Here is a 27,917-nt window from a genome sequence, read left to right as displayed (position 1 = left end):
AATGGGAAACTATCCCCAGTGGCAGAGGGGACTACTCGTGGAGCTTTATATTGCGATCATTGACTCAGGTTCAGGGTCAACATGATGCCTCTCGGCCCATAACGGGACGTCCAGTCGGTAGCACAAGTTTGTCCACGCTAGCTCGAAAAAGGTCCTGTCAAGGTGTTGATGTTGATGCATCCACCGGCTATGGTAATGTTCCTGGGTGTTTTGCACTTGAAGTCAGTACAACACTAACTGAGTCATGTAGCCGTAGTCTGAGATGGGTGGCCATCTAGTGACTGCTTGCTGATTTAGGGTCTGATTGGGAGCCTGTGATGGGAGCGGTGATGAGGATTCACCGACTCTCCATCTGTCTCTGTCGCTCAGTTTCCCTATTTTGGGAGGGGTGATGGAGATTGGAGCGGAGTTGGGGGGTGAGATGGAGTGTAAAATCAGCAGATTTCATGTTGCGAAATCCACCGATTTTGTCGCCTCTCCCAACAATGGCTCCCGAACAGAGCTTTAGAGAGATGCTAGTATCTAGGGGTGGGCATTGGCCTGGCCTGTTTCAGCCTGACCAGTGCTGGTTTCTAAGCCTTGGCACAGAGAATCGCTTCATTGACTGCCAGTAGCCGTCTGGGAAGGGCTTGGGTCAGGATTTTGGCCCCCATCCTAGCCCAGCTCAGGTTTAGACTTGGGTCAGTCATTTGATAGGCCCAGCTTAACTGGGTTCCGTTTGTCAAGGCTGGGCCAATCATAACTACGCAAATCATAAAGAAAGAACGTTCAATATTAGCTGTTGCTGCTGCAAAAATCCTTTGGTTTTTTTGTATCGGGGTTAAGAAATTCCAGGTGAACACCTTACATGTTTCGTTCACGGAATTGATAGTTGGGATTCTTTAAAAATGCCCATATTTGTGGGATGTGGAACACAATTTCTGACTTCACCTATGCCTCGGTTAGGTGTTCTTTAGCAAAAGGGCAATGAAAATAATGGAGATGCAGATTGAATCTTCCTCTTTACAGATGATCGCACTGTCCACTCTAGTTTGCTTTAGAGTTGAGAAGGTCAGGATTTTCCTTGAAAAGGGTACACATGAAAAATTTATAGCAATGGAGGGACAAGTAGTTCTTCCTTTACTATACTGCCCCAATCGCAAGATGCCATGCATCCTATTTGGCCCACGACAGTTGGGTATCCATTGGCTGAGCAGCAACCTGGCCCCAGGATGCACATGGACACACCATCTGGGTGGACCCAAGATGGCACATCTTGGCCTGAGTATGCCCCGCCTCGTCCCGTTTGAACCGGGGGTGGAGGACATGAAACAGGGAATGAACAGGGGATAAAGGTTAAAATCAAAACCTGTGCAGGATGGAAGTTAAGGAAATTATTATTATACCTTTATACATATTATAAAATCCAATTTTATAATATGTATAAGGGTATAATAGTAATTTCTTTGATAAGGATTAGGGACGGGAAGGGGCAAGAGTAAGTCCATCACCGCCTTCATCCTCGCACGGGTTTTGATTTTAACCTTCATCTCCGTTCCATTTCCCGTTTCATATCCTCTAACCCTAGTCCAAACGGGGCAAGGCGGGGCAGGGCTCTGTTTTCCCATGGTCCACTGCCATCCCTAGTCGAGCCTCTCGTGAGTGTATGGAGGAAGGATGGTGGTGATCCACGAGGGTTGTGAATTGCCTAAAACCTGAACCAGACCCAAGCCAATTCAATTTGTGGGCAATGAGCCTGCCCAGCTCCGGCATAAGTTTGGTAGGTTGAATGGACTAGCCCAGACCAAGCACTAGTTAAGTCCAGTCAAGCCTTTATGTTGAAGAGTCCAAACCCTGCTCAGCCTGCCCATGCCCAACCTTGGTTGATAACCAACCACAAGGGAAGGAGGGAGGGGAAGGCTCCTTGCAGTTGCTGCATCTAGAGCAGCCTGTTGGCTACAACCACGTCATGAAAAAGGAGTGTGGTTCACAATTCACAAACAGCATAGAGCGATACATAAACACCCTTAGGAGTTAGGAAGGAAAAAGCAGCCAAGAGGTTAAAATGACGATGAAAGGTATCGCACTGAAAAAGTTGAAAATCGCCCGTCAGAAAATTAATTAAAAGAAACAAGATTGAGATTCAAATGGCGTCGCCCGGGTTCGAACCGGAGACCTTCAGTGTGTTAGACTGACGTGATAACCAACTACACCACGACACCAAGGGATGCTATCAGTCATCAAAAGATTTTATTTTAATACGTAATGACTGGCCTCTCGCTTGAACGAGATTGACATCAAACTCTAGTGTGGACGTTGGTGTGATCCAATGCACACTTTCCATCGCACGCTGAACCAGAACATGCTGTCCGACTGTCCATGATGGGATATTGAAATCTCTCTCTCTCTCTCACAGAAAAGGAATCTCAACTCAAATAAGAGAGGAATTCTGGTCTCGAAGAGGCAATTCTCTAAGCCAAGAAACCAATAGATTTCAAGTATCACTCGTTCTCGTTCTCTCTTTTTCTTTTTTTTTCTCCTCCATTTTTTCCAACTTTGAGTATCTTAATTTGGTCCCCTTGGTGAAAATGGCTATGATGATGACAAATTACAATATGTTCACCAGAAATTTCCAAAGTAACGACAGAACTTTAAGAAAATTTTCCCCCTTGGTCTACGCAGAGTCGGACCTGTCAAGAGGCCAATGAGACTTGAGCCTCAGGGCCCATGGGCCAAAAAAAATTTTAGGGGCTCATTTTTAATAGCAATTCCATTTTCATTAAGGCCCCCCCAAAAATTGGAGGCCCTGCCCTCGAACTCCTACCATTAATAGGGGGCTCAAAAAATTTCAAGGCACTGCGCCCGAACTCCTACTATTAATAAGGGGGCTATTTTAATTAGAGAGCTCATTTTTAATAAGGGCTCAAAAAATTTTGAAGCCCTGCCCCTGAACTCCTACTATTAATAAGGGGCCCATTTTTTCCTCTGCCTCATGCCCCATAAAACACAGGTACGGCCCTGGGTCTACGGACTACTACGGAGGGAGAAACGTCAGAATCACATTAAAAATAAAAATATTAATAATTTTTAAAAATTTCTTAAAAAATATTAAAATTTTAAGAACTATTAAACCGGACTGGCCCCTTGTAGAATCGATTTTGAGACGTCTCGAAACGAATCAAGCCAATTAGCAACGATTCTTACAACAATGGAAGCGAGTATCCCCAGGTGAACCTGCGGATAGTATGACTACCAATCCAGCTATTTCATCTGGCCCACAATAGATTTGTCATTCCAGCAATTCAACGGATCTCTATCAGCAAAAAAACGTTACATCACCTGTTTTTTTTTTCCTTTATACTAAGCCACGAATTCTCAGCCCCAAGGGGGGTTGGTGTAGTAGGGTGGGGCCTTGGCTGCTGAACAAACAGTCAAGGTTCGATTCTCATGGGCATCACCATTCTGTGCAAGCCAACGCGTAGCATAGGTCCCGAGGGAAGGAGTCCTAGCTTCGGAGTTTTACGCTACTGGCATGATGATCGTAGGTCAGGCTGAACTAGCGCAACCAAGTCTTTGTGCCGGGTGCGGTTTCTTGGAGTTATAAATCCACAAAAAAAAAAAACCATGAATTCTCACCCGGGTAGAGTCCATCTGGCGGGGTTGAACTTGTGAAAGTCACCAAGTTGGCAGAACATCACGAGTTCAAAACCCATGGACGTGTGCATCCAATTACAAATATTGATGATATTTTGAAAAGATTATATCGTAATATTTTGCAAAATCTGACAAAATCCCAAATTTTGCAAAGTTTTCCAAAAATCACTTGTTCAATGTCATGGTTTTAACATATATCAGCTTATTAAAACTTTTTTAAGTTTTATACTGTTACAACTTCATAATTGTCTGTATCTATGTATTCAGTATTCTACTATCCTTTTTTTTTCTTTTTTGACTACTCTCAGGGAAAAATCCCATCACCGACAGCACACTGACAGAAAGTGTGGACGATGGCCTGTTATTGGCCGGCTTTTGGACACAATGCTGTGCTGAACCGGGCTTAAGCCTATTGCGTTTCTTAGTGGGTCAACAAGGCAGCCCAAACGAGACCATATAGTCAACCTTTATCGCAACTACATGGGTCGCCTTTACCAGCTCTGTTTCTCCATTCTTGTCTATTTAAAGCTAAAACTTCAGACCATATATATATATATATATATAAAGAGAGAGAGAAAGAACATTCACCATTCAACATTACCAAAATACATCCAACAGAATATTGGATGGGAGAGACAAAAGATAAACATAAGAAACATAAAGAGAAAGAACCTAACCGATAGAAAACCACTCAAACCTACCCAATAAGAAACATTTTGAAATTCTGACCTTACTGAAGTATTCAACATGATTGATTTACTAGAAATTGACACTTGGATCATGCATTTTGGATGAAAAAATGGTATTTGAGTTTAAAAAATTTATAAAATTGTAGGAGGTTGATTTTTGAAACCTTATAAAAACATATCAATGCATCGGAATCAGATACTCCAAGAACTGATTCCTATAAAAACAAGTGCATAGATCATTTCTGTAAGTTCAGAATTTCAAAAAAACACCAAAAATCCAATAAATGTTTTTTATTGGGTATGTCAGGAAGGTTTTCATTGGGTAGGCTTTCATTCCCCTAGTGTGTGAAAACCTACCCAATAAGAAATATTTTATCAGATTTTCATGTTTTTTTGAAATTTTGACCTTACATATGTGGAATCAGTTCTTGGAGCATTTGATTTCGATGCATAGATAGGTTTTTATAAGGTTTCAAAAATCAACGGCCTACATTTTTTATAAATTTTTTACACTACAAAATACCATTTTTTTCATTCAAAATACATGATCCAAGTATTAATTTCTAGTAAATCAATCATGCCGAAGGTTAGAATTTCAAAAAAAACACAAAAGTCAGATAAAATGTTTCTCATTGGGTAGGTTTTCATTTTCCTATATATATATATATATATATATATATATATATATATATATATATATATATATATATATATATATATATATATATATATAAACAGCAGAGGGTAGCTGCCAACACTAATCCGTGCCAACTGGCAGCCTACAAAACTTTTAAAGGGTCTGTTATTGTTTGTGTGTTTTTCTTTAATCTGATCCTAAAAATGCGTTCTATGTGTTCTTGCATTGTCAGATTTTGATGAGTGAGTAGGTTTTTATGAGGCTTAAAAAATCACATTTTTATCTATAAAGCATGATCCAAATGTCATTTTCTAGCAAATAGACCATGCCGAAAGCACCAGCACGATTAGATTCGAGAAAAACAACTTTGAAACCCCTCATTTAATAGGGGTAGACTGCGGTAAGCACAAAAGGGAGTAGGCAGCTACCTTCTAGCCCCAAAAGAGACCACATATAAATATATATACTATTGAGTCCCCCTTACCCACCACTAGGGATGACAGTTGACCGGTAGGGATGGCAATGGACTGGTGAGGAGGCTGAGGACAAAGTCTCCACCCCCGCCCCATCTCAAAATCCTGCCCTCCATCTCCACCGTCATTCCCGCAGAGTTTTGATTTTAACCTCCATCCCCAGTCTAAACAGGGTGAGGTGGTGCAGGGCTCAGTTTTTCCCGGATCCACCGTCATCCCTATTGACCAGTGGTGGGGTTGGGGAAAGATGGGGCCCCACCTCGCCCCATTTGGACTGAGGATGGAGGTCATGAAACGGGGAATTGAGTGGGAATGAACTTACTCTTGCCCCCACATCGCCCTGCCCCACCCCCTAATCTCCATTAAAAAAATTATTATTATGCCCTTATACATATTATAAATTCTTATATATATTCCTAACCTTAATATAAAACCCTTTCTTAAATCTTTCTTTTCTTTTTCATTTCCTCCTAACGAGTCACACGAACTCCCATTTCTCTCTCTCCTTCCTCTAACGGTGGAAGGCTCAAAGAAACGGGACCCCATTTCGTTTGAACCAGGGATGGAGGACATGAAGCATAGAATGAATCGAGGTTGGAGGTTAAAATCAAAACCTGTGCAAGGATGAAAGATATAAAACAGATAATGGATAGGGGATGGAGGTTAAAATCAAAACCTGTGCAAGGATGGAGGGTAAAATTTTAAATCGGGGTGGGGGTGGAGACCTTGTCCGGCAACCCTACCCACCACCACCAGAAAGTACAGCCGGCTTCCAACTTATAACAAGTAGAGTTTTCATAACCACGAGTAATCTTATTTTGATCCAAACCAAAATTTAGACGCTTTTTCAATATCGAATCCAATTAGCCCCCCACCAACAAGATATTAACTGTGTGAATTTGGTTGGGTATTTGACAAAACTTGAATAAGGATCTGATTTGATAAATTATAAGATCTGGTTACAGTTACAAATAGGTTGGATATTAAACAATTCATGCTTGGCTAGATAGCATAGGTTAGTAAATCGACTCTGGCACTGGATCCAGATCGGACTCCAGCCTCATCCTAGACTGGATACTAGATAGATCCAGTGAAATGGTCAAGTTCCATTGTTTTTATCAGCATCAGAGATCTCATTCTTAGGAAAATCTGATGTTACATTCAAAAATCTAGTTTTAGTCGAAAAAACTCAGAAAATATCAGCATATATAAAAATATAAATATACATATGCATATGTGAAAAAGATTATAAATATAAAAACAATAACAGTGTTTTTTATCATGTATTAATTGCAATAAAAGAACGACATTTTCAAATTAACAATATTGAAAATGTCAAGCTTTTTAGGCTTTTTACAGGTCTTCAGAAAGCATCACGACCAAATCAAGATATTCTCAAAATATTTCCGAGGCTCTTTACAGGTGTTACAGAAAAGTGGACCTCATGGCGATGTCTTCAGAAGAAAACCACCTCTCTCTCTCTCTCTCTCTCTCTCTCTCTCTCTCTCTCTCTCATACACACACACAGTACTGCCAATGCAACTTCAAGCATCAGCGTGTGATTTACTGGAAAAGAAGAAAAAAAAAAGGATGCATGATACAACAGGATCCAAATTTTGTAGCCAACAATGAAATAATCAGCTGTTAGTCCCTGTGCCGGTAAACCTCACAAAGGCTGAAGGTCTTCATCGCAACCTAAACAAGTACTCTATCAGTACAACTCCAATCGAACTCCAAATTGCATTTATCAGTTTAAGTGGAAAACAGAACCCGCAACCTTGGTCATCAGATCAAGAAGATGTTAGCTGAACCTATCATTCAGAAAATAATGAAGGGCAATGGCGAGCACGGCTACTAGTACAATTTTGAATAGCTTTGGACTTATCAAAGACGAAGAAGATGATGATGTTGATGTCCCTTGTGATCTCACTCTTATCTTAGAAGACAATTTGGACAGCAGCTGTATCAACAGACCACCTTTCATGGCAGCTGCAAGAGTCAGTACAAAGAAAAATCATAAGAGGAATCTCTCAATTTTTCTGATGATTTTGAATCTCTATGAATAAATCAACAATCATACAAATTACCAAAAAAAAAGGGTTTGGTTATTAGAAATACAAAAAAAAACTAAAGGTATGCTCCAGCAGTGAAAGAGTCACTTAAATACCATGGGCAGATGGCATCCCTGATCTCACATAAGGAAATACTGAAAGGGATATTGATGTTTTTCAGTCCATATCAAACATTTAAATCGTTCTCTTAAAAAAAATCTTTAAATTTGTTTTTTACCAGATAAAGGTTTTCCTTAGTAATTTAGGAGAAAAGATGTCAATAACATGAATATCTAGTTGGTTGACAATAATAGTCAATATTCTCTCAATTTTTTAATTCAGCAGGCGTGTACATGCATACTCAGGAGTGGAGTAAATTGGTATCTCCATAAACATTTTTAGAACTCTAACCAGAGAGCAAACTCTCAGATAATTTCTGCATTTGAGATGTTGACCTCTATAGAATCAAGAATTTAAATGGTTCATTAATAGATGCATAGTACATTTTAAAAAAAAAAATAGTATTTGTCACAGATCATTACATTATCTATTTCTGTAGACCCTTTTTCTTTCAATAACTTGCTAATTTTATTATTTATTTCAAGAATATATCAATTCTTTACCTAATAGAAATCTTCAGGTTCATTCGGGATAGAGCAAAAGAGAAATGGAAAATACCCATAAAGATACTAGCTTCAATCTATAAATATTATGTAAATATACCTTATGCAGCTATGCTTAATACTGACAATAGAATTAAGTAGTTTGGCATGGCTAAGAGTGAAACAGGAGCATGTGGAGGAATTAATTAAGTGACATTTTTATTAATTGCAGAGTCGACAAGGAGACCTGGAATAAAGTGGCCCTTTTTATGTTTGATGGCACACAACCAAAGGTGAATCGTAGAAGAGCTGCAGACATAGGGATTTGTGGCTTTCAAGGGAAAGAAGGTGCAGCTACGCTGGATGGTGGCCTTTCAAATAATCATTAAAAAGCTATGGGACATCAGAAATAGAAGACTATTTTAAAATGACCCTATAATAGAAGAGGATGTACTAAAGAGGTACTTGAAATGGAAAAGCAAGCGGCCTTAAAATGCTCCATACATAACGCAGTGAAAGATGATTATCAACTCCTCAGATGACAGGTAAGCCAGGTACAATGAATGACTATTTAATAAATATGTGGCAATTCATAAGGTCTGAACATATATTTATCATTGAGGAATTGCAATCATATAGCTCAGACTTTTCTCAGATGGGGACTACGGGACAGGAAAGGATCGGCAAAAATAAGCCTCAAGAATGATTTCCCACGAATTCTGATTTTTAAATCCAATATAAAAGTGAATATGTATGGTATAGGTCTGCCTAAGCCCAGATTGCCCATCAAAAAAGGAAAAAAGAAAAGAAAAAAGAAAAGAAACAAGGGTTATTTCAGCACGATCAATTTTTTATACCGCAGATGTTGATGCAGTCAAGGTTGTCAATATTTGACATTGTTCCAAAAATTATCATCACACCAAAAATGCTTTCCAAAGCATATCATTGATCATAATTGAACCACGTAAGAAAATCTGTAGCGTCAAATCCTTTTAAAAGCAACCTAAAGTACAACATTGATAATTAACTCCAACATTTTTGGCGCTGGTGCAAGTATTGTAGACTAATCCAATATTAAAAATATGATACTAGCTATAAAAAAGAAAATTTGATTATTTTGGGTCCAAACTGTTCTGCTTAAAATTTCAAAACACATCCAATTAAAATTAAGGTCAGATGTCTAATATTTCGCAAAACCAGAAGCAGTTATAATTCGACATCAAACATTAATATTGGAATAGGTAAAGCTTCATGTTGGCTTTTTTCCTTCTTTCTCTTTCTTTTTTTTTTATAATGGGGGTGGGGGTAATGATTTTTGTAAAATTTGTAATGGAACTCTCCTGCACCAAAGCCTAAAGATGACATAAAAACAAGCAGAGACGACATTGATTGACCAACCACAATTGTAATGTTCTCATTTCTAATTCAACTATTAAGTGGTTAGAAAGTAAAAGAGACACAATTTAGCAAGAAAATTTACCTTTGCTTTTTAAGAATCGTTCTTCCTCACCCATTCGCCGCCTTAAAACATTCAGCAACGAACCAAAATATAACGCAAGCACAGTGCATGTTAAAGTGATAACATTGTACGGCATGCTGAAATCGGGGGTAGCCAATGGCACAAGCAAAACTTCAGTATACAGCTGAGTGGACTTCATCTCCTATGAAAAGGAAAACCAAAATTTAGAGAATAACACCGAACACTGAAAACAAAGGTGATGCCTTTTTGAGACAAAAAACAAGCAAATTTTTTCAAAAATAACAATGCTTTGTTATTATTATTGAACCACATACATTCACATGAATCAGAAGCATAAATATATTAAACATGCTTGCACTACAAAAATAGTTCTTAGCAACCTGCTACAAAACTTTTGATACGTCAGGAAATGACAGCTGAAGATAGACAAGATGGCCATGATTTCCAACATCATTCATGTGAACATTTGAAGAAGCAAACAACAAACAACAACAACAACTACGCCTTCATCCCAAAACAATTGGGGTCGGCGATATGAACCAACAAAGAAAGTCATTATGGGTCTTCCACATGAATCCTTCTCCTCCATTCATTTCTATCCAATGCCATGTCCTCGGTGAGGTTCAAAGCATTCATATCCTTTCTTATCACCTCCATCCATGTCTTCCTAGGCCTACCCCGACCTCTTTTAACTAATATATTTTCCCATTTCTCCATCCTTCTAACTAGAGCATCATTAGGCCTTCGTCGAATATGTCCAAACCACCGTAAACGATTCTCTCTCATCTTATTTTCAATGGGTGCAACGCCTACCTTCTTGCGTATCTCCTCGTTCCGAATCTTATCTTTTATTGTATTTCCACACATCCATCTCAGCATACGCATCTCAGCTACACTCATTTTTTGAATATGATGTCTCTTGGCAGCCCAACATTCCATACTATATAGTAAAGCGAGCCTAATAGTCGTCCTATAAAACTTTTCCTTCAACCGCAATGGCATTCTACGATCGCCCATTTGAAGAAGCAACTGCAGTAAAAAATGCCTCATAAAGAGGGAGATAGCAACCTCTAAAAATATGGATTTAAACACAGTGACCATTTATCTAAAGATGTTTTGTCATTGCTGAAGCTCCCAGTTTCCCCTCCAAGAATATCGCCCATTATCATCATATCAAAAGAAAAAGTGCTAAATGGAAACTAAGATCTTGATAAACATTGATGATTGGAGGGATAGGAGACGAGAGGAATATCCTTGTTAGAATCCCTTAATTTAGTAAAATGACTGTGAATCAAAGCGTTGTCACTTGTCACCTTTATGTTGAAAATTCAGGATTATGCAAAGAACACCAAGTACTTGAGGAACTTCCACTTGTGGAGGCAGTTTGATATACCTCTCATTCCACTTCCATATAGTGTATTGTCACAAAGTTGGACAAGAGACAGATGGCAAGAATAAAAGAAACCTGGTTAGTGACATGCTTATAGCAAAAGACACTAGAATACATCAATTTACTTGACTGCAGCATGTAGAATATAGAAAACGGTACAAAAATTTATGAGCTATATAAGGCATGTGACATGAAACATTTCATGCTTTAGAGTGAAACATCTCTATAGGTTTATTACCTGCAATTTACATAACAAGGGTGATTCAGCTGATGACTTCTCTTCATGGTAGGTTATGCTTGTTTTGAAGTCTGGAAAGCTGATAAGAGCAGATGGAAGATCAAACCCTTGGTTGGCATCCGGGGGGTATTCATCAATGTGAAGAAAACCCTACAATGACAAGATTATTCCACAATCCACATCAATATGTCATATAGAAGCACAGCCTGAGTTTTCAACTTCCAGACAAAAACTATTGCTGATTCATTCATGCATAACCTTTTTACAGAGATGATTAAATATGTCGGCTAAGCTTTTCTATGCTAGTACATTTTACATGAAACAAAGACACTATCAGTCTATGCAGCAAACAGAACTGGACAACAATTTTCCAGAAACATTGTAGTAAAAACGCTGAGCAGATGTCAACACGGAAAATATCTGCAACATGGAACACCAAAATGAAGATCTAGATGCATAAAACACATGACCACCAACCACACGTGCACACACACACATAGACCTTTCTTTCACTTTGGTTTCTAATACAAGTTATACAACCTTAGTTGTCAAAGACGACACCTAGGTGGCCTAGGCGCAGCCTCACCGCCTGGGCGACCAGGTTTGGGCGGTGGGGTCCTATATTACAACCTAGTTTTTTTTTTTAATTTTAAAGTTTTTTTTTGAAGACATATCATTTGTTTTCTTCTTCTTCTTCAAGAAGAAGAAGAAGAAGAAGTAGAAGAAGAAGAAGGAGGAGGAGGAGAAGACACGTTATTTGTCCATTGCTTGTATTATGTCTATTGTTGAGAAGAAGAAGACATATTAATTGTCTATTGCTTGTATTATATCTATTCTTGAGAAGAAGAAGAAAAAGAAGACAATATTTGTCTATTGCTTGTGCTATGTCTATTGTTAATTTTTTTGTATACAAGATTTTATTTTTTGTGTATTGTTCCTCACATTGTTAGTTGTATTGTTTGTTTACTCAATTGTTAATTTATTCTTAATTTGTTTGAGCAAGTTAAGGTCATGAAATACAATTGCTTTACAGTGTTCAACAACATATTATTTGTCTATTGCTTATTGTTGATTGATTTTGTGTTATACATGTTTCTTATTATGTTTTTTATGTTTTTTTAAATTTTTTTTATTTGGGGGCACCACCTAGGCCTTTTTAGAGGCTCACCGCCTAGGCTCCACCTAGCGCCTATGACAACTAAGTATACAACATGACTAAGATAAACATTTTCTAGTTGCTTCCATTATCATTGAGATTTGGTGGTATCCAGATGCAGTTCCATGAGTTCTGTATCTTCATTGGATCAATGTCGAACCATGTAGAATCAGTCCATCTTAGGTGGATTAATGTCCAGTCCAATTTGGCTTTGAGGGTCTCCAGATTGAACTGGTAGGATTTAATGAATCAATCTCACAACCACATGGGAATCAAGTGTATTGACTTCTGGCCTGTGCAGAGCCTAGGTGTCTACAAGTATAACTAGATTGGATGCATTTGTTGGATCTGGACTTGACCCACCAGATCATGGTGGGACAAATTGAGCCTACTTGGACTTCAGTCAATCCAAAGAGCATCGACATAGATTGGCTACAGACTGGATGAACATAAGTTGGCTGAACACAGAGGCATAGACTAGAGGAAGAACTATAGTCAGACAAAAGACAAACACTTGAGAGAGAAGGAAAAATAAAAGAAACAAAAAACTTTCCCCTCGTATTAGAGAAATATGGCAGTCAAACTTTTTCTATTTCAGATAACATACACACAAAAAAAATTAAATGCAACCAAACCAACACTAAGGGGGAATGAGAAGCTCTATAGTTGGTTTCCCTTTTCTCTAAAAATTTATGAGCACTTTTCAAGACAATCTTGTTCTACAAAAGAAACCCCCCAAACAGACAAGTGATTAAGGCATAAAAACAAGTTTACAGAATTGACTCCATCATCAGATTATAAGTTCATTCCCTATTGGACCAGAATGGGATAGGGTTACCAGCAGCTTCTTGAACTCATACACCACACCATTTCATGTTGTGTGAGTTGAGCCCGTTTAGCTCAGAGGCTAGAGCATCACGTTTGTAATGCGATGGTCATTGGTTTGACTCTAATAGCCGGCTTTTCTCAATCAGTTCTATCGATTATTTATCCATGATTGATAATGTCTACTTGAGATCAAGGAATAGTGAAAAGACTCTTACTTTTTTCTTCCAGATCATGGGTTCCCAATCTATTATGTCTATGTCAAGGGAACTTACATTCCAATTCAATTATGAGTAAATAACTTATTTGAAGCAGTTCTATCTCCACAGAACAAATCGTGGGATACTCACCATATATATGTACATATTTACAAAAATAATCTGGGAATTGATACAATTCATCTAATTTTTCCTTTTAGCATTAGCAATTTGATATCCAACTAAAGACACTTCAAAAATAATTGTTGCTTAAGAACATGAGGAGCCTCGTATGATAAAACTTCAAAATAATGACATCAAATTACAACATGAAAAGTGACTGACCCATAAATGATTAAACAGCACAAAACGAACTTCACTCAAGTGTACCTTCTCAAAGTCAAGGATTAGTGCTGCTGATTTTGTATTATGAGGTAGCATAAGAAGGACTTCCATCATGCCAGGAGTCACTCTATCAATTGAAGGTGAGACACTTATTCGCTTCACCACATCTGGAACCGGCGTGAGTCGACCATCAATATAAATTTGTAGTGTATGAAAATAAACTTTAACATACCAAGGCACAACTTGGAAAATCATAATCTCAACCACGTGATTATGCTGATTTGATACCAAATCTGTGCTGGGGCTATTCAAACGATCTTCACTAGATTTTGTAGACTGCAGAGATATGACCACAGATCCTCTTGCATTTCCACTTCCCATCAAAAACCTACTTGCGAGAAATGGTGCTTGACAAGATATCCAAATTACAGGATGCTTCCACGTTATGCCTACATCCAGAGGTCGAGAAAGAGTGGAACTTTTTATAGAGAACTTATAAAGTACAGAGGTAAGTGGTGAGTTAGTGCCCCACTTTGATTTATCCAACCCTCTTAATAGTCCATCTGGGATTATGGACAATTCAAACACCGGATTTCTCCATGAACTTTCAGAGACAACATTATCATCACTGGTCCAAACATCAGCCAAACTTTCCAGCTTCTTAACTAAACCACCCTCTAGCTCAATAAAAATATTGCTGGACTTTGCAAGAACACATCGACCAGTGACCTGTTTTCCAAACAAAGAACCAATAGACCAACTAGGTTGCTTTGTTTTATCTGAAAAATGAGCGTTTGGCATGCTAGGTTGAAGAACAAGAGTTAGGGTTTGCTCAAGCGTAATGCCTGAATCTGCTCTTTCTCTATCCAATTCAAACTCAGATGAACTAATGTACAAGCGCTGTGAATGATAAAATCCTTTGTATATAGATGGTCTGTCCATTACTGCAGCAATCCCAGCCTTATCTCGGCAAGGAAGAAGCTTTAACCAGGGAGTAAGATTTTCAGTACATACAGCCTCACGAGGCAATGCACCATACCTTAAGTTGTGGGTCACACCTGGCCTAAAGGACCATTTTGGGGCTGCATAAGAAGTAGTTGACTCCAGAAAATTAATAGAAGCACAGAAAAGACCTGAGAGAGTATGTGTCAGATTCCTCCAAGTTGCATCAACTTGGTCAGATGGAACATCTAAGACAGCCCAGAGCTCAACCCCAGGTGGCTTTGCATTGTTGGCTGACATATAATCAGACCCTCCCCATCGTTCGTAGTTCCACCTACCCTGTGTAAATGACAACTCCATTTCCTGAATCCTGAACTTCTGAACCTGTTCAAGAGTAAATAGAATTCAATCATTGGGAGAAGTAACCTCAAATATTAAAAAATTTCCGAACAAGTTTCTTCATCTGTATATGACATTCCATTCGACCACCAAAAGATAACTTCATTAAAGTAAAATGAAAGAAGAGATCACTTGACATAGAGAGTAATAAGACATAGCTTGCACGAAAGTATCATAACACGTTAGGGACTGATGCAACACTGTCAGCCATGTACCGATCAGCAGTGTGCTCGCTCGGCTGCCTTGAATTTGCAAAGGATCCTGTTGCATTAAATGATAGGATACATGCCTATGCAATGCAGGACAAGGATAACCCAGGATCTGTTTCATACATATTCTTACCTAGTGCCTTTTTTCTTGGACATGAGTTAGCACTTTCTTCCTCTTAACACTCCAGAACATGTCGTCCTCTCGAGGAAACAAGCAGAGAGCGGTCAACGAAAACGTGTGCAAGAAAGTCGGATACTGGCATCACCAATCAGCACACTAAGCAACTCCACAAGTGAAAGCATCAGTGAAGAATCCCATCACTAATGTCACAACTCCTCTAGAAACAAACCCATATGGTCACTATGTATGATTTGCTCTAACTAGTAATTTGATCTCATTTCTTACCTACATTAAGAAGCCTATCAAAACAATAAGCTACAGAAGATTGAGCAACTTGTGTCTATTAATTCCAAAATCTAACCCAATTTAAATTGATGATCCCAGCAATGCAGTCATCCCAAAAATATCGAAAAGCAATTCTTTCTGCAAAGTTGATATTCGACATTCAAGCCAAGGGGTATCTCTCTATTCCTAAATCCACGTAAAATGCTTCTTAAGTTTTACAAAAAAGAGCCATCAATCTGCAAGTTTTCCCTCGAGGAGCTTGATCAAAAACCATAAACAACAGATTGGATACTCGTGGAAGCAAACGAGAATTCCAGGGAATCAAGATGCGTTCCTCATTCAGATTCGTGGAAGACACAAGGGAAGGAAAAGGCTAACCAGTTACTAAATCCGAATCAAATGATCAACGACAGAACCGATCACGCGAATTCCTAGACGACAGAAAACAGCGAAAAGAGACCGAGCGAGACGCGTACCAATTGATAGATTGCTTTGGGGAAAAGGCGGTGGTGGCGGCCATAGTCGTCGGTGGGAGGGACTCTGCTGGTGAAGTGGAAATGGGCCAGAACCTTCCGATCCCTGAGGGGCCGGAGCAGCAACTCCTCCGTGAACTCCTCTTCCTTCACCGCACCACTCGCTCCCGGAAGGAAGTAAGAGGAGAGGAGAAGGAATGTGGAAACGAGGAGAGGGAAACAAACAACGACGGCCATCGTTCTAAGGACGAAAGCGCTCCCTTCTCTTCATCCTCTTCTTCTCTGAGATGGAATTAGGGTTTTCTGGTCCTCTGTTTCGCCACTGAACGTACCAGAGACCTTCAGAGAGCTGAGAGAGAGAGAGAGAGAGAGCTCCAAAATGAGTCAAGATGACGACGGATCTACGTCGCTCGGGTTTGGGTTCTTTAACGGATCCGAGCACTAATCCGAACCAGAACCGAACCTTGAGTATGACCCTTCCAGTTAGGGATGTTAATGGATCAGATTTTATCCCACATCCGACCAAAACCGACTCTGTTTAGTCAGAATTGGTAAGCCAAAACTATACCCGATTGTATAGGCTCATCTAGGGGCGTCATAGGGTCGGGTTTGGTTTGGACTCCGGTGCTAGAATGGGGTCCAGACCTGGAACCAACTGGACCTACCATAAGAGAAACCATATCTGGAGTCTATAATGATTACATGAACCAGATCCGAACCATACCTGGTAAACTAATATTTTTTCAATATTTTTTATATTGAAAAATTATGTATCTTAGTTGGAATTTGGATCGGGCTGCTGCTCATGGTATGAAATTTTACAAATCATATGCAGCTCCATATATTATTCTGACCCAAATTCTAATCAGACGTGCTGACCCGATAAGGTTTGGTACCGGTGGGTCCAAGTCAAGCCCGACCCATTGACATCCGTCAGGCTCATCAAATAGATGAGCCATCAACAAGCCGTCCAGCTCGTCTAAAGCTCTCAAACTCATCTAGGTTTGCAAGCTCATTTTGGCTCGTAAGCTTGTGTTATCCGGCTCGTGAGCTCGTAAAATTGGGCTTGTAAGCTCGTATCGTCCGGGTCGTTTTGGCTCATATTCAAGATTGTCTGGGCTCGTAGATGTGTTTGTTTAGACTCATGGAGATCGGCTTGTTTTGGGCTCAATGTGCTTGTGTTCATCGGCTCGTTGTGGCTCGCGGGCGCTCGGGATGGAGACAGGGCGGGGCGAAAGTGCAAGTCCATCCCCACACGGGTTTTGATTTTAACCTCCATTCCCTGTCCAAACAGGGTGAGGTGGGGCGGGGCCCTGTTTCCCCCTGGTCCACTGCCATCCCTAGCCCTTCTGGTGAAGATTGACTTAACATCAACGTTAACTTAGGCATTTAATTTACAAACAGTCATGGATAAGGACACCATGTCCTGTCCTGTCTGCGGACAGCTCTGGACAAGGATACCTAATGACACTATTTTTTAGTGTTTAGGGTGTCCTGTCCTCCTCTGTTCCAACTCCCCTGGACACGAAAAAGGCATCCCAGAGGGATGCTTTCTCAAAGGTGTCCTGCTTGTCCGTGCATTGTGTGATTGCATAGGCGTGCATTTGGGCCCCATGCATTAGGCAGGACGGCAGACACCATCGTCCACACAATCAAACACCTCATATTGAAAGTCTGTTGGCAGACAAGGCAGGAAATATGATTAGAAGGCCAAAACCATCCCTACCACTCCCTTCATTTGTCAAGGATCTAAGGATCTATCCACTCGAACCAGTTGGCCCAGTAACAGATGACATCCAGACTCGAGCAGCAAAACATTGCAATGCCAACTCAGGGCCCTGGAACATCGCAGGTTCATTATCATCTTTAACAATGGACACAAAACAAGATGGAAAGCAAACTATAATACAAATTGAAAAAGAAGTATAACATAATTAATTTACATAGGCAGGAATCAATGAGAGAAAAACAAACATTTTGTGGTGAAACTACCAATCAATGCACCCACCTCTTAACCTTCATGGAAAAACATCAGTAGTTTGTCTGCCAGTTTCTTGCTTATCAGTACCTACGGCTCTAGCTTTGAGACACTGTCTGAATTAAGAAGATTAAAGGAAAGAGAAGGAAAAGGCAAAGGCAAAGAATGAAAGCACCACCTGCATGAAATCGTAATACTCATGGAGACTAACCTCCCGGTCTCTAGCAAATTTGAGACTAAGACAAAAATCTGATACAGGAAGTCTCAATGAAACTGCAATTCTTATTTATTCTTTGGGCCTTTTAGTTTGACACGGCCCACCAATCTCACATATAAGAACCGGAGCCTAAGTTCAACATGTTCACAGTATGTAATACAGATTTTCAAATTCAGATAAACGGAGCATCTAGTATTCTTCTCTATGCGTAAAACCCGAAAAAAAAGCTCTCTAAATATAGAAAATTCCATCACAAATGACAGATCAACCAAAAATCCAAAATATGCACATAAAATACAGGAAAAAGTTCTTTCTATCAAGGAGAAGCATATCCAAGTCCAATAGACAGAATCTATAGCAATAACCAGGAATAACATGGAAAAAAGAGACTGATTTATACCATGCATAACTACGAATTCTAGATGACTGTAACCATCCACAATATGCAAAAAAGTTTACTCTATCCACTATCCTCTCTCATTATCATCTATTACATGAAAAGAGATTCACATTAAGTGAAGGAGAACCAACATCCCAAGTTTAAGAAACTGCTCAAGAGCTCCCTTGGTCTGTCCCCAATATTTTTAGAATCCAGTCCTTTCTCATCTCTGGCTTCAAACATAAGAAACAATTAGCCATACTTTTTTGCTGAGAAAGGATCGTGATTGCTGAGAGGTACTCTTTGGCACTAAGGCCAAGCGCTTCCAACTCTTGAGCTACATTTTGTTGTATAAGAAGTTCTTGGTCTTGGAAAATACTCTCTGACAGGCTTTGAATTGCAGCAGACAAAGGAGCCAGGGCTTCTCTAAGAATATCTGCAGCTCTGCATTTTTTACTCCACCTTTCAGCACAAAGATTTGGCCTAGGTCGACTCTTGGTTGAATGAGATGCACCTTCTGCTTCAGGAATAGAGGGAGGTCGGGCATCACCAAAGCCCATATTGTCCTCCACATCCTCCTGAGGAACTGGGACACGCTCATGAGAAACTGGAAAAACTGGACTAGTGGATTTGGAGATCTTGATATCAGCATGAGACACTGCAGATCGACCCTCTCCTTGGTTACTCCCAATGATGATGCCAAGCTGTGTTAAGTTTTCAATAGTCTTCCCCCGCAGATGTTTCATTTCAGGCTTTGCCTATGAAATAAAACAACTTAACAAACACCATGTGCAGAATACAATGGTTAATCAAAGCTGGTTTAGGGTGTCATATGGCTGTACCTTTAAATACTCCTCCCATACTTCGGATGGTGCAATCACTTGATGCATGATGGGATCATAGCGAAATCCATTGACTCTGCATAACTCTTTTACTTGGAGGTAAGTTCTCTTCCAAGTTTTCAGTCGTGATCGGACGTTATCATCTGTGACCTCATATCCTAGTCTCTTGTTAACCTCATCAGCCATTTGCCGAATCGTTGAAATTTTGAAGGCCTTATTGGGCTTTTTACCTTGTCGGACTGCCTCAAGACAGAGCTCCATAAGGAGTGCATCGGCATTGGCATGATCTTGCCAACGGAAATGCCCCTTGGAAGACTTGGACTTTGTAGCTTCATCCTTATCTTTGGGGGAATTAGTGTCCATAGCGACCTGTATCATGATTGCATCAACCTGCTTAAATGTTATAATAACATACCACATCCCTTTATACTCAACCTGCATTAAAATACTTGGAGAAAGTGCTGCAATCAAAACATTTTCTTTTTATTTCAGAGTTTTTTCAGTTTATCACAATATTTTGAAGTTTTCCCACTTTTTTCAAAAAGATCCTCTAAATGTGATAATTAAAAGAAAAAATGATATTTGTGTGATGGAGTCACCTGATAAAACAAGTATCCAACATTATATGAAATTGCAAATATGACGAGCTAGCATCAATCTGTAGAACATGACTTTTATAAATATAAAAGTTTAATGTTTTAACTAGCAAAATTAATTGATTGTCCCATCCTACAGGTTATATCCCTGAAGATATTCCACGCATCCTCCCAGTGGGGTGCAATAGACCCAAGTTTCTGTTTTCACCTCGACTTCGTCCATTCCATTAGTGCAAGAGTCCCCAGCTGAATGGAAGCGTAAGATGCAACAAACCAAAACAATGTTACTTGCATTTGAAACTGTCGCTTCAAGTACAATTTCCAAGACATCAAGAGACAAATAAAATAATGAAAATAGACATAGATCATGATAGATAGCTGAGTGTGGCAATAATTTAAAACCTATTGGTTCTTCCCCACGACTGTTCCAGATATGAATTTGCCTGAATGTTAATGCAACCAGGATGAAGGTTAAAAAAGCTTGGATACTAGCTCAAACAATGTTTTCTACATTTTAAAATTGTCACACACGTCAACTTCTGTTACACCCTTGCATTAGCAGTGCATAAAAACAGTCAATGTAAATAACTTTAGCTATCAAATGCGTTGGTGCACTCGAAGTCCTTGAACGAAAACGAATTAACACATTCTCAATATCGTAGTCTCACAAAAAAATACCTCCTCTGACACCAAACAGTAAAAAAGAACTCATGATCAAGCATAAGGGGATCCCTATCGGCGAAAAAGGTTTAAAAAAGAAAGAAACACCGATTGTCTTCAATTCAAGCCGGTGATTCGTATAGGACCTTCCTGATTGATGCTTTTCATTATAGAAACATTATCCACCTAGGGCTCTACCGGAAGCCCATGTTCCATAACAACACGATTCGGTCGTTTTTCATTCTGGTTACTGGTCACACCCTAAAAAGGCCTTTGAACGCGAGATAAATTGAGACATTGGTCTTTCCACCAAACGCCAATATAAGGACATACCCCATTTTGTGTAGACAAAAGGGTGCATCCAAACACATTCTAACAATTCAAATTAGACCTAATTTTCCAACAAGAGAAGCAAAAAAATCATTTAGGCTATTTTGGCAGTTCTCTAACATTTTCCCTTTTGCAATGTGATTTAGCCAATACCAACATTATATTAAGGCAAGAAATGAAAAAAGTTATAGACAAATAGACCATCAGAAATTTCAAGAAGCAGATGGGTAGCAGAAACAGGAAAACTAGGTAATCCATCAGAAACACATTGAAAGGGAAGAGGGAAAACGAGCAGTGGCCTCACCTCTTGCGGTTTTGCCCACAAATTTGAAGGTTGGTCGCCGAGTGGCCCAGATGGGCAGCAACGATCTGAGGGTTTTTCAGGGTGCAGCCATCCAAAGTGGATTCAAGAGAGTGAAGAAGAGGGCTTGGGGAGGGACAGAGAGGGAGAGGGAGTCTCAGATATCGGAGAGGGCTAAGGTGGGTTCACAGGGCGAGGGTTAGGACGGTTGGGCCAGAGAGAGAGAGAGAGAAGGGAAGACGGGTTTGTTTCCAATTTCGGATTCCATGAAACGGGTGAAGCCCGAATTCAAACGGATAGTGGGCTGTCTACGGGTCGGGTACCGACCCATCAGGGTATACCCGAACCCGCCCACATAACAAATTTCCAGGTCACGAAAATGAAATCCCAAACCTGGATCCGCATAATTTTAAAAATTTACTTCTACAGAAAATACATATAAAACAGTCGGCTCGGGCCGGGTATCCTGCAAAAAATCCGGGTCAAGTCGGGTACCCGGAAAAAATCATATCCCAAACCTAGCCCTCATATTGCTCAGGTCAGTTTCGGATTGACCCGGATATTGTTCGGTTCAGTAATTTTACGCTCAAACACGAGAATTCGAATTTGAGTTGGGTCAGGTACCCGATACAAACCCAACCCATTGACAGCCCTAGATACTACATTAATCCAAGTATGGAACCATATCCCGGAACTGACATACGAGGAGGAGGAGGGGCTCGAAGGGTTTGGTTACCAGCTGGATCACGGTAGATCCGAATACTGGGTTCAAATTCTCGTTCGAACTAGACCCAATGTGTGGAGTTGATTCTGGATACAACTTTAAGATAATAATGCTGGATCTGTTAAGAAATGTTGAAAACACGGAATGAGTTCAAATGGACCCGATTTGATCTGACAGTGAAAGGTAGACATGATGGAAAGGGACAATCTAAATCCCAATCCAAATCCAGTAAAGTCCGGTGACGTAATTAGAAAGGTACCAATAAAAATTGTTCCCTAACTTTCTTCTTCAGGGGACATGAAATTACCATCTAACATATATGGATGAACGCTACTTCATTGGATCTCATTCACATACACATTCGGACATGGACCGACTACTTAAATTTTGGATTTAAACTCATAGAAACATATTCAGTCTGAATTCGATCAATTTGAATCAACACTTTGTTTCCCAGTTAACTAGGGATATAAACAGCTTGGATTTAGGCATCACTGAGCCCAACCTAATAGGATCTATCATAATCGGATCAGGAGTTGGATTCAGAGTCAGATGAGCATCAACTAAAACCAAATCTGGATCCGGGTACCTTTACATCCCACATTTACATGTATTTAGATTCGGATTAGGAATTTATTCAGACTGCAATATTTCCATCCTAATCAAAGAATTGGGTGACCCAAGGATGTTGGGGAATTTAATAATATAAAATTTGTAAAAGTTAACTATTACACACTAGGTTGGATAACTATTATTATTTAGCTAATTAGTTGCATGAAAACTTGCTATTTATTAATTATTATTATTTACCTAATTAGTTGCACTAATTAAGAATTCGTTACATGGGAACTTGCTATTCTCTCGTAACCATAATTTCAGTCAAGCATTTATGCATTTTAAGATTGGGCCAGGCCAGGCCAGACTCAGCCCACTTCACATTGGCCTGCATGCCATGGACTTCTCTTCAAACTGAGCATGTTAAGAACTGGGCCAGAACCGGGTCCATTAGTAAATGAGACAGACCGTTGACCAGGCTGACTCGGTTAATTAGCCTGCCGAGAAGTTGAGGCCTTAAGCTAGCGAAAGCCTCCAAATGAGGCCCTAATTGTTTTTTCATTGTACATAAAAAAATTATTATTAATTAAATGGGTTGCACCTTTTTTTTCTTAAATACTTAATATCTTTCATATTTATTAAAGGATTTATATTAAACTAGTGAATTTTTCATGAATTATCTAACAAATCAAAAGAAGTTTTTATTGTAATTTCTGAATTATCAACTATTCATAATTGAATAGGAATTTGAAATATCAATTCAAGCAAAATTAAAGGTTTCAAAAATTTTAAACTTGAAATTCAAGTTTGTAATTTGAAATCCATTTGAATTTGGACTTTTGGATCTGTATCTCAAAAAGATCTGAACTCCATTATCTAAGTTAAGTGAATCAATATGGATCGTGAAAGAATCCAAAATCCATTAAAAAAAATAATTGGGTTTGATATTTGGATCTGGATCTTAAGAAGATTCAAAATTTGATTGGGATTTGGATAAGGTATGAGTTTGATCCAATATGGATCCAGGATTCAATAAGAAATATTAATTTTTGTTTTAATTAAATATTTTAAGATTTAGTGTTAGATAATATATTTATTTAATATATATCACTTAAGATATAACAAACTAACTTAATGATTTTTTTTCAAAAATTAATTTAAGCTATGTAATTGATAAACTAAGCTAAATGATAAAATAATAAACAAAGAAAAAAGACAAAAATTAATAAAGACCCACATTTTTTAAGAATAATGATGAGAGAAAGAGGAAAGAGTGGGTCGACCCTCTCTCTTCTCTAAAAGAGTTAAAAGAATAAATAAAAATTAAAATAAAACAAAAGTAATCAATAAAATAATAAAAGAGGCATTAAAAAGTCAATTTAATGACTTATGGGAAGAATAAGAGACCCCATCTCTCCCTCTCCCTTTTCACATTTAATGTCTCTCACTTCTTTCATTTCTCTCTTTTTGTGGCATCTCTTCCTATCTCAATACCTCTCCTCTTCTCTCTTTCACTCGTACCATTAGGTGGATATTTTCTTTGACTGAGCTCAGTGCACACGTCCAAGGTTCAACCAAAACCACATCCGATCTTTGTCGATTAGACCAACACACGAGGTGGGGATCTTTTTCTAAGAATACATAGGTAACGAGCCAACATGTGGGATCATGCTGGATTGTCCTCAGCTATGCAGGTTAATCAGATATAGATGACATATAGAGGACGATTGAATCTCCAAGATGAGAATGATTGATTCTAATCATAGAAAAAAATATATAGATTCATTTTCTTGTGTAAATTTCTACTCCTATGCATGTTTTATACTTCAAAATAAGTATATATATAATGTCACTCTCCCTAATGCTTCAAACTTAATTGGTGCTTCTTGAGCTATCCCAGAATAGGTTTTCTGGATCAATACAGCTGGAAATAAGCAATATGGCTTCGCTTCAAAGACTCAATCTAGAGAAAAATAATTTAGTTAATTCACCAAATGCCAGCGAGCTTAGGTTCATTACATCACTGGCAAACTGTAGTCTCCTTGTTCTTATCGGATAACAATCTGAACGGAATGTTGCCTACCTCAATTGGGAAACTCTCCACTAACCTGCAATTCCTTTTCGCCCAGAATTGCTGTATCCATGGAAGCATTCCACGAGAGATTGGTAACTTGACCAGCTTGCTCAGACTGAATCTGGACGCGAATTCCTTAGAGTGGAGCCATTCCAGCAACAGTGAAAGGATTGACAAAGTTGCAGGTTTTAACCCTTACTGGTAATAGGCTAGTTGGTCCAATTCCCACCGAGCTCTTCTCTTTGAAATCGCTGTGGAGTTTTTCTCCTTGCCGTAAATAGGATATCCGGTCCAATAGACCACTCCATAGGAAACATGACTAGCCTACAAAACATTTCTCTTTCCTTCAATAATATATCATCTGAAATACCGTATAGCTTTTGGGGGATTAAGGCTTTATTGAATATGGGCATGTCCAACTGCAATCTCACCGGATCCCTTCCGGCAGAAATAGGACAGCTGAAGCAGCTATATTTTCTAGGCCTCTCTGTAAATGAGATATCAAGGAGCCTCCCTGACGTTTTCGGAGACCTTTTGATTCTCATGACACTAGACTTGTCCTTGAATTCGTTACAGGGCCATATTCCAGGATCATTAGGTAAATTGTTGAGCATAGAAACCCTTGATCTTTCCTCTAATGCTTTTGTTGGAACCATTCCTACAACATTGCAGGGACTTTCACATCTCAACTATTTGAATTTGTCGTTCAATAAGCTGGAAGGAGAGATACCTAACGATGGCATATTCGCAAACCTGACAGCAGAGTCCTTTATAGGGAATGCTGCACTTTATGGGCCAACTCGCTTCCTTGTGCCAGATTGCTCAGCCCATGCTAAGAGCCCATTACATAGAAGGCTGGGTTCTCACAAAGCGATTATTTCAATTGTCACCATTCTTTTATTAGGCATCCTTATTGGCTTGCTTACAGTTGTCATGTGCCGGAAAAGGAGGACAAAACCTGCTTCAGTTGATCAAACAGTAGGTGGAAGGCACAAAATGATTACCCAACTTTAGTGCAGCCAACTTGGCTGGAGCAGGTAGTTTTAGTTCTGTCTACAAAGGAATACTTTTTGATGGAAAATCTGTGGCTGTAAAGGTCATTAATTTGTTGTCTCACAGAGCAGCCAATGCGTTTGATGCAGAGTGTAAAATAATACGCAGAGTTAGGCACATAAATCTTCTCAAAGTCATCACTACTTGCTCCAACCTTGATTTTAGGGCATTGGTTCTTCCATTTATGCCTAATGGGAGCCTGGATCAGTGGCTTCACTCTCACAGCAGTTACTTGAGTCTCCATCAGAGGCTTGACATGCTGATAGATGTTGCTTGTGCTGTGGAATACCTCCATCATGGCTATGGGGAGCCCATCATTCACTGTGACCTGAAACCAAGCAATGTGCTTTTAGATGATGACATGACTGCACATGTTGGTGACTTTGGTATTGCCAAGTTGTTGGCAGAAGATAAGACATCAACTCGCACTGGAACTTTAGGCACCATCGGTTATATTGCACCAGGTATGGTATGCTTGCTCAATAGCGTTAACTTAGGTTGCATTTGATTGTCTCTCTTTGAGATCCAAAAGCTGCATGTTTAAGGGTTTGGGGATCTCAGGTTGCATGGCTAGGAGCTGTGGCACTGATGCCGCACAAATCTGACCTCGAGTAATGAGATCTAGGGCATTCAAATGCACCCCTCAGCCATATCATCTTATTGCGTAGTTGCTTGAGATATAGTTGAATACACAATGCATACCCATTAGCTTGTTTTTGTTGAATTGATGAAACTTCATGTAAAACCTTTATATTCCTTTGATTGATCAATTGTGCGCTTTTATTTTGATGCAGAGTATGGTTTGGCTGGGAAGATATCGATGAAAACAGATGCTTACAGTTATGGTGTAATGCTGTTAGAGACAATCACTAGGAAAAGGCCTACTCATCCAATGTTTATCGAGGGTTTAAGCCTAAGGAAGTGAATGGATGAGGCATTTCCTGATGCAATAACCAGTGTTGTAGATGTTGATCTCTTGAGAGAGCTTCACATTAGTGAGTTGTGCCAAGATTGGCATCAGAGTGCTAGTCTAAAGGCTCTTGTGTTGATTGCTGAGGTTGGACTTCTTTGCTCGGCTGAATCTCCAGAAGATAGGATGGATATGCCAAACGTAGTGGCAAGGTTAAAGAAGATAAGGGATGATTTAGCTGCAAATTCTAGTGTCATTTGAGTGCTTAGTTGACACTTCTTTTTTGTATTTGTGCTATGTTATCAAATAGTTTGAAATAAAAACGGCAACTTGCTGTGCATTCAAGTTCGCACTTAGTGAAGGATTGTCAATACCCCACCTGCTCCACTGATTGTCGATCAAGGCATTTCGGGTCACAGTTCGGACCCGGACCCGACTGTATTATGATTAATAACAGGATTCAGGGCACGATTCTTGCAAAACAAGAAATTCAAGAGGGGGTGTAACCGCCGGTCTCCTCTCGTTAAAAGGGGGAAAGTAGGTCTCACCTCTCATCTCTCTTCCTCCTCTCTCTCTCGCGTAGTCATTCCCTTCTCGTGGGCTTCGTGTAGGCACACAAGGTCACCGACGTCGGGAGGCTCTACGACCATCTGCGGCAAGCCATCGACGTCGACAATCCTTTTTCTTGCAACACCGGCAACCTCCCTGCTCCCGATCTTGGTCGTCAAGGCAACACCCTCGGAGTTCGGCTGGGCATTTCTCGCACAACCAGTGCCAACCATCTCCTTCTTCTTTCGCCGAAAAACATGTAGGATGTTGTTTACTTCTTCTGGATGGGTGTGGACTGAATCCGGTAGTGTTTGGGATCGGTCAAGGGGAGAGCAATACCCTGATTTTTCTTACATTCCAAGGGTTTCGATGGGAATCTTGGTTACCGAAAAAATAGACGTTGTGAGTTGGGGTTTCCGGTAGGGATGACGACCCATTTGAGGGGGGGGGGGGGTCCTGGTCTAACCCTAACCCAGTGAACCCAAATTGAAATAATTTGGGGTTTCACTTACCTAACGTTAATCTGGAAAACCCAAAATCTTGTTGATTGGGATTTCTTGGCTGAAGCATGTGAAGGCCCAGTCGCAGGGTTTCCGGTTTCTTG

General features: G+C 39.6%; 2 protein-coding genes, 1 non-coding gene and 1 pseudogene across 3 annotated transcripts; 1 reads left to right on the top strand and 3 right to left on the bottom strand.

Annotated features, from left to right (window-relative positions):
* Positions 1 to 2,127: 2,127 nt before the first annotated feature.
* TRNAV-AAC (transfer RNA valine (anticodon AAC)) lies at positions 2,128 to 2,201 on the bottom strand. The gene has a single exon. It is a non-coding gene; the product is annotated as a tRNA-Val (tRNA).
* Positions 2,202 to 6,709: 4,508 nt separating this feature from the next.
* LOC149816226 (uncharacterized) lies at positions 6,710 to 16,476 on the bottom strand. Its single transcript, XM_089987763.1, has 5 exons — positions 16,149 to 16,476; positions 13,762 to 15,042; positions 11,194 to 11,343; positions 9,566 to 9,746; positions 6,710 to 7,421 (listed from the first exon to the last, which is right to left on the bottom strand). Exons 1-5 carry the CDS (start codon positions 16,380 to 16,382, stop codon positions 7,234 to 7,236), a joined length of 2,034 nt encoding a protein of 677 aa, XP_089843889.1. The 5' UTR covers positions 16,383 to 16,476; the 3' UTR covers positions 6,710 to 7,233.
* A 2,416-nt stretch (positions 16,477 to 18,892) lies between these two features.
* Positions 18,893 to 19,981, bottom strand: LOC149816225 (uncharacterized). The gene is made up of 2 exons (XM_089988073.1): positions 19,562 to 19,981; positions 18,893 to 19,477 (listed from the first exon to the last, which is right to left on the bottom strand). Exons 1-2 carry the CDS (start codon positions 19,979 to 19,981, stop codon positions 18,893 to 18,895), a joined length of 1,005 nt encoding a protein of 334 aa, XP_089844199.1.
* A 1,520-nt stretch (positions 19,982 to 21,501) lies between these two features.
* LOC149816224 (receptor kinase-like protein Xa21) lies at positions 21,502 to 27,025 on the top strand (annotated as a pseudogene).
* The last annotated feature ends 892 nt before the right edge of the window (positions 27,026 to 27,917 follow it).

Source organism: Nuphar pumila, chromosome 14, assembly GCF_984573655.1.
Source record: "Nuphar pumila chromosome 14, dmNupPumi1.hap1.1, whole genome shotgun sequence".
Classification (NCBI taxonomy): domain Eukaryota; kingdom Viridiplantae; phylum Streptophyta; class Magnoliopsida; order Nymphaeales; family Nymphaeaceae; genus Nuphar; species Nuphar pumila.
Note: the sequence above shows the minus strand (reverse complement) of the source record. Positions and strands in the feature narration are given on the sequence as shown.

Bases quoted from the DNA above. Each gene is read 5' to 3' on its own strand.
- LOC149816226 (XM_089987763.1), bottom strand. From the start codon at position 16,382: ATGGCCGTCGTTGTTTGTTTCCCTCTCCTCGTTTCCACATTCCTTCTC. The intron at 15,043-16,148 runs GTACGCGTCTCG...ACTCTTGAACAG, and splicing joins CCAAAGCAATCTATCAATTG to GTTCAGAAGTTCAGGATTCA. The intron at 11,344-13,761 runs GTACACTTGAGT...TTGTCATTGTAG, and splicing joins TAATCCTTGACTTTGAGAAG to GGTTTTCTTCACATTGATGA.
- LOC149816225 (XM_089988073.1), bottom strand. From the start codon at position 19,981: ATGTGGTATGTTATTATAACATTTAAGCAGGTTGATGCAATCATGATA. The intron at 19,478-19,561 runs GTACAGCCATAT...TTTATTTCATAG, and splicing joins TATGGGAGGAGTATTTAAAG to GCAAAGCCTGAAATGAAACA.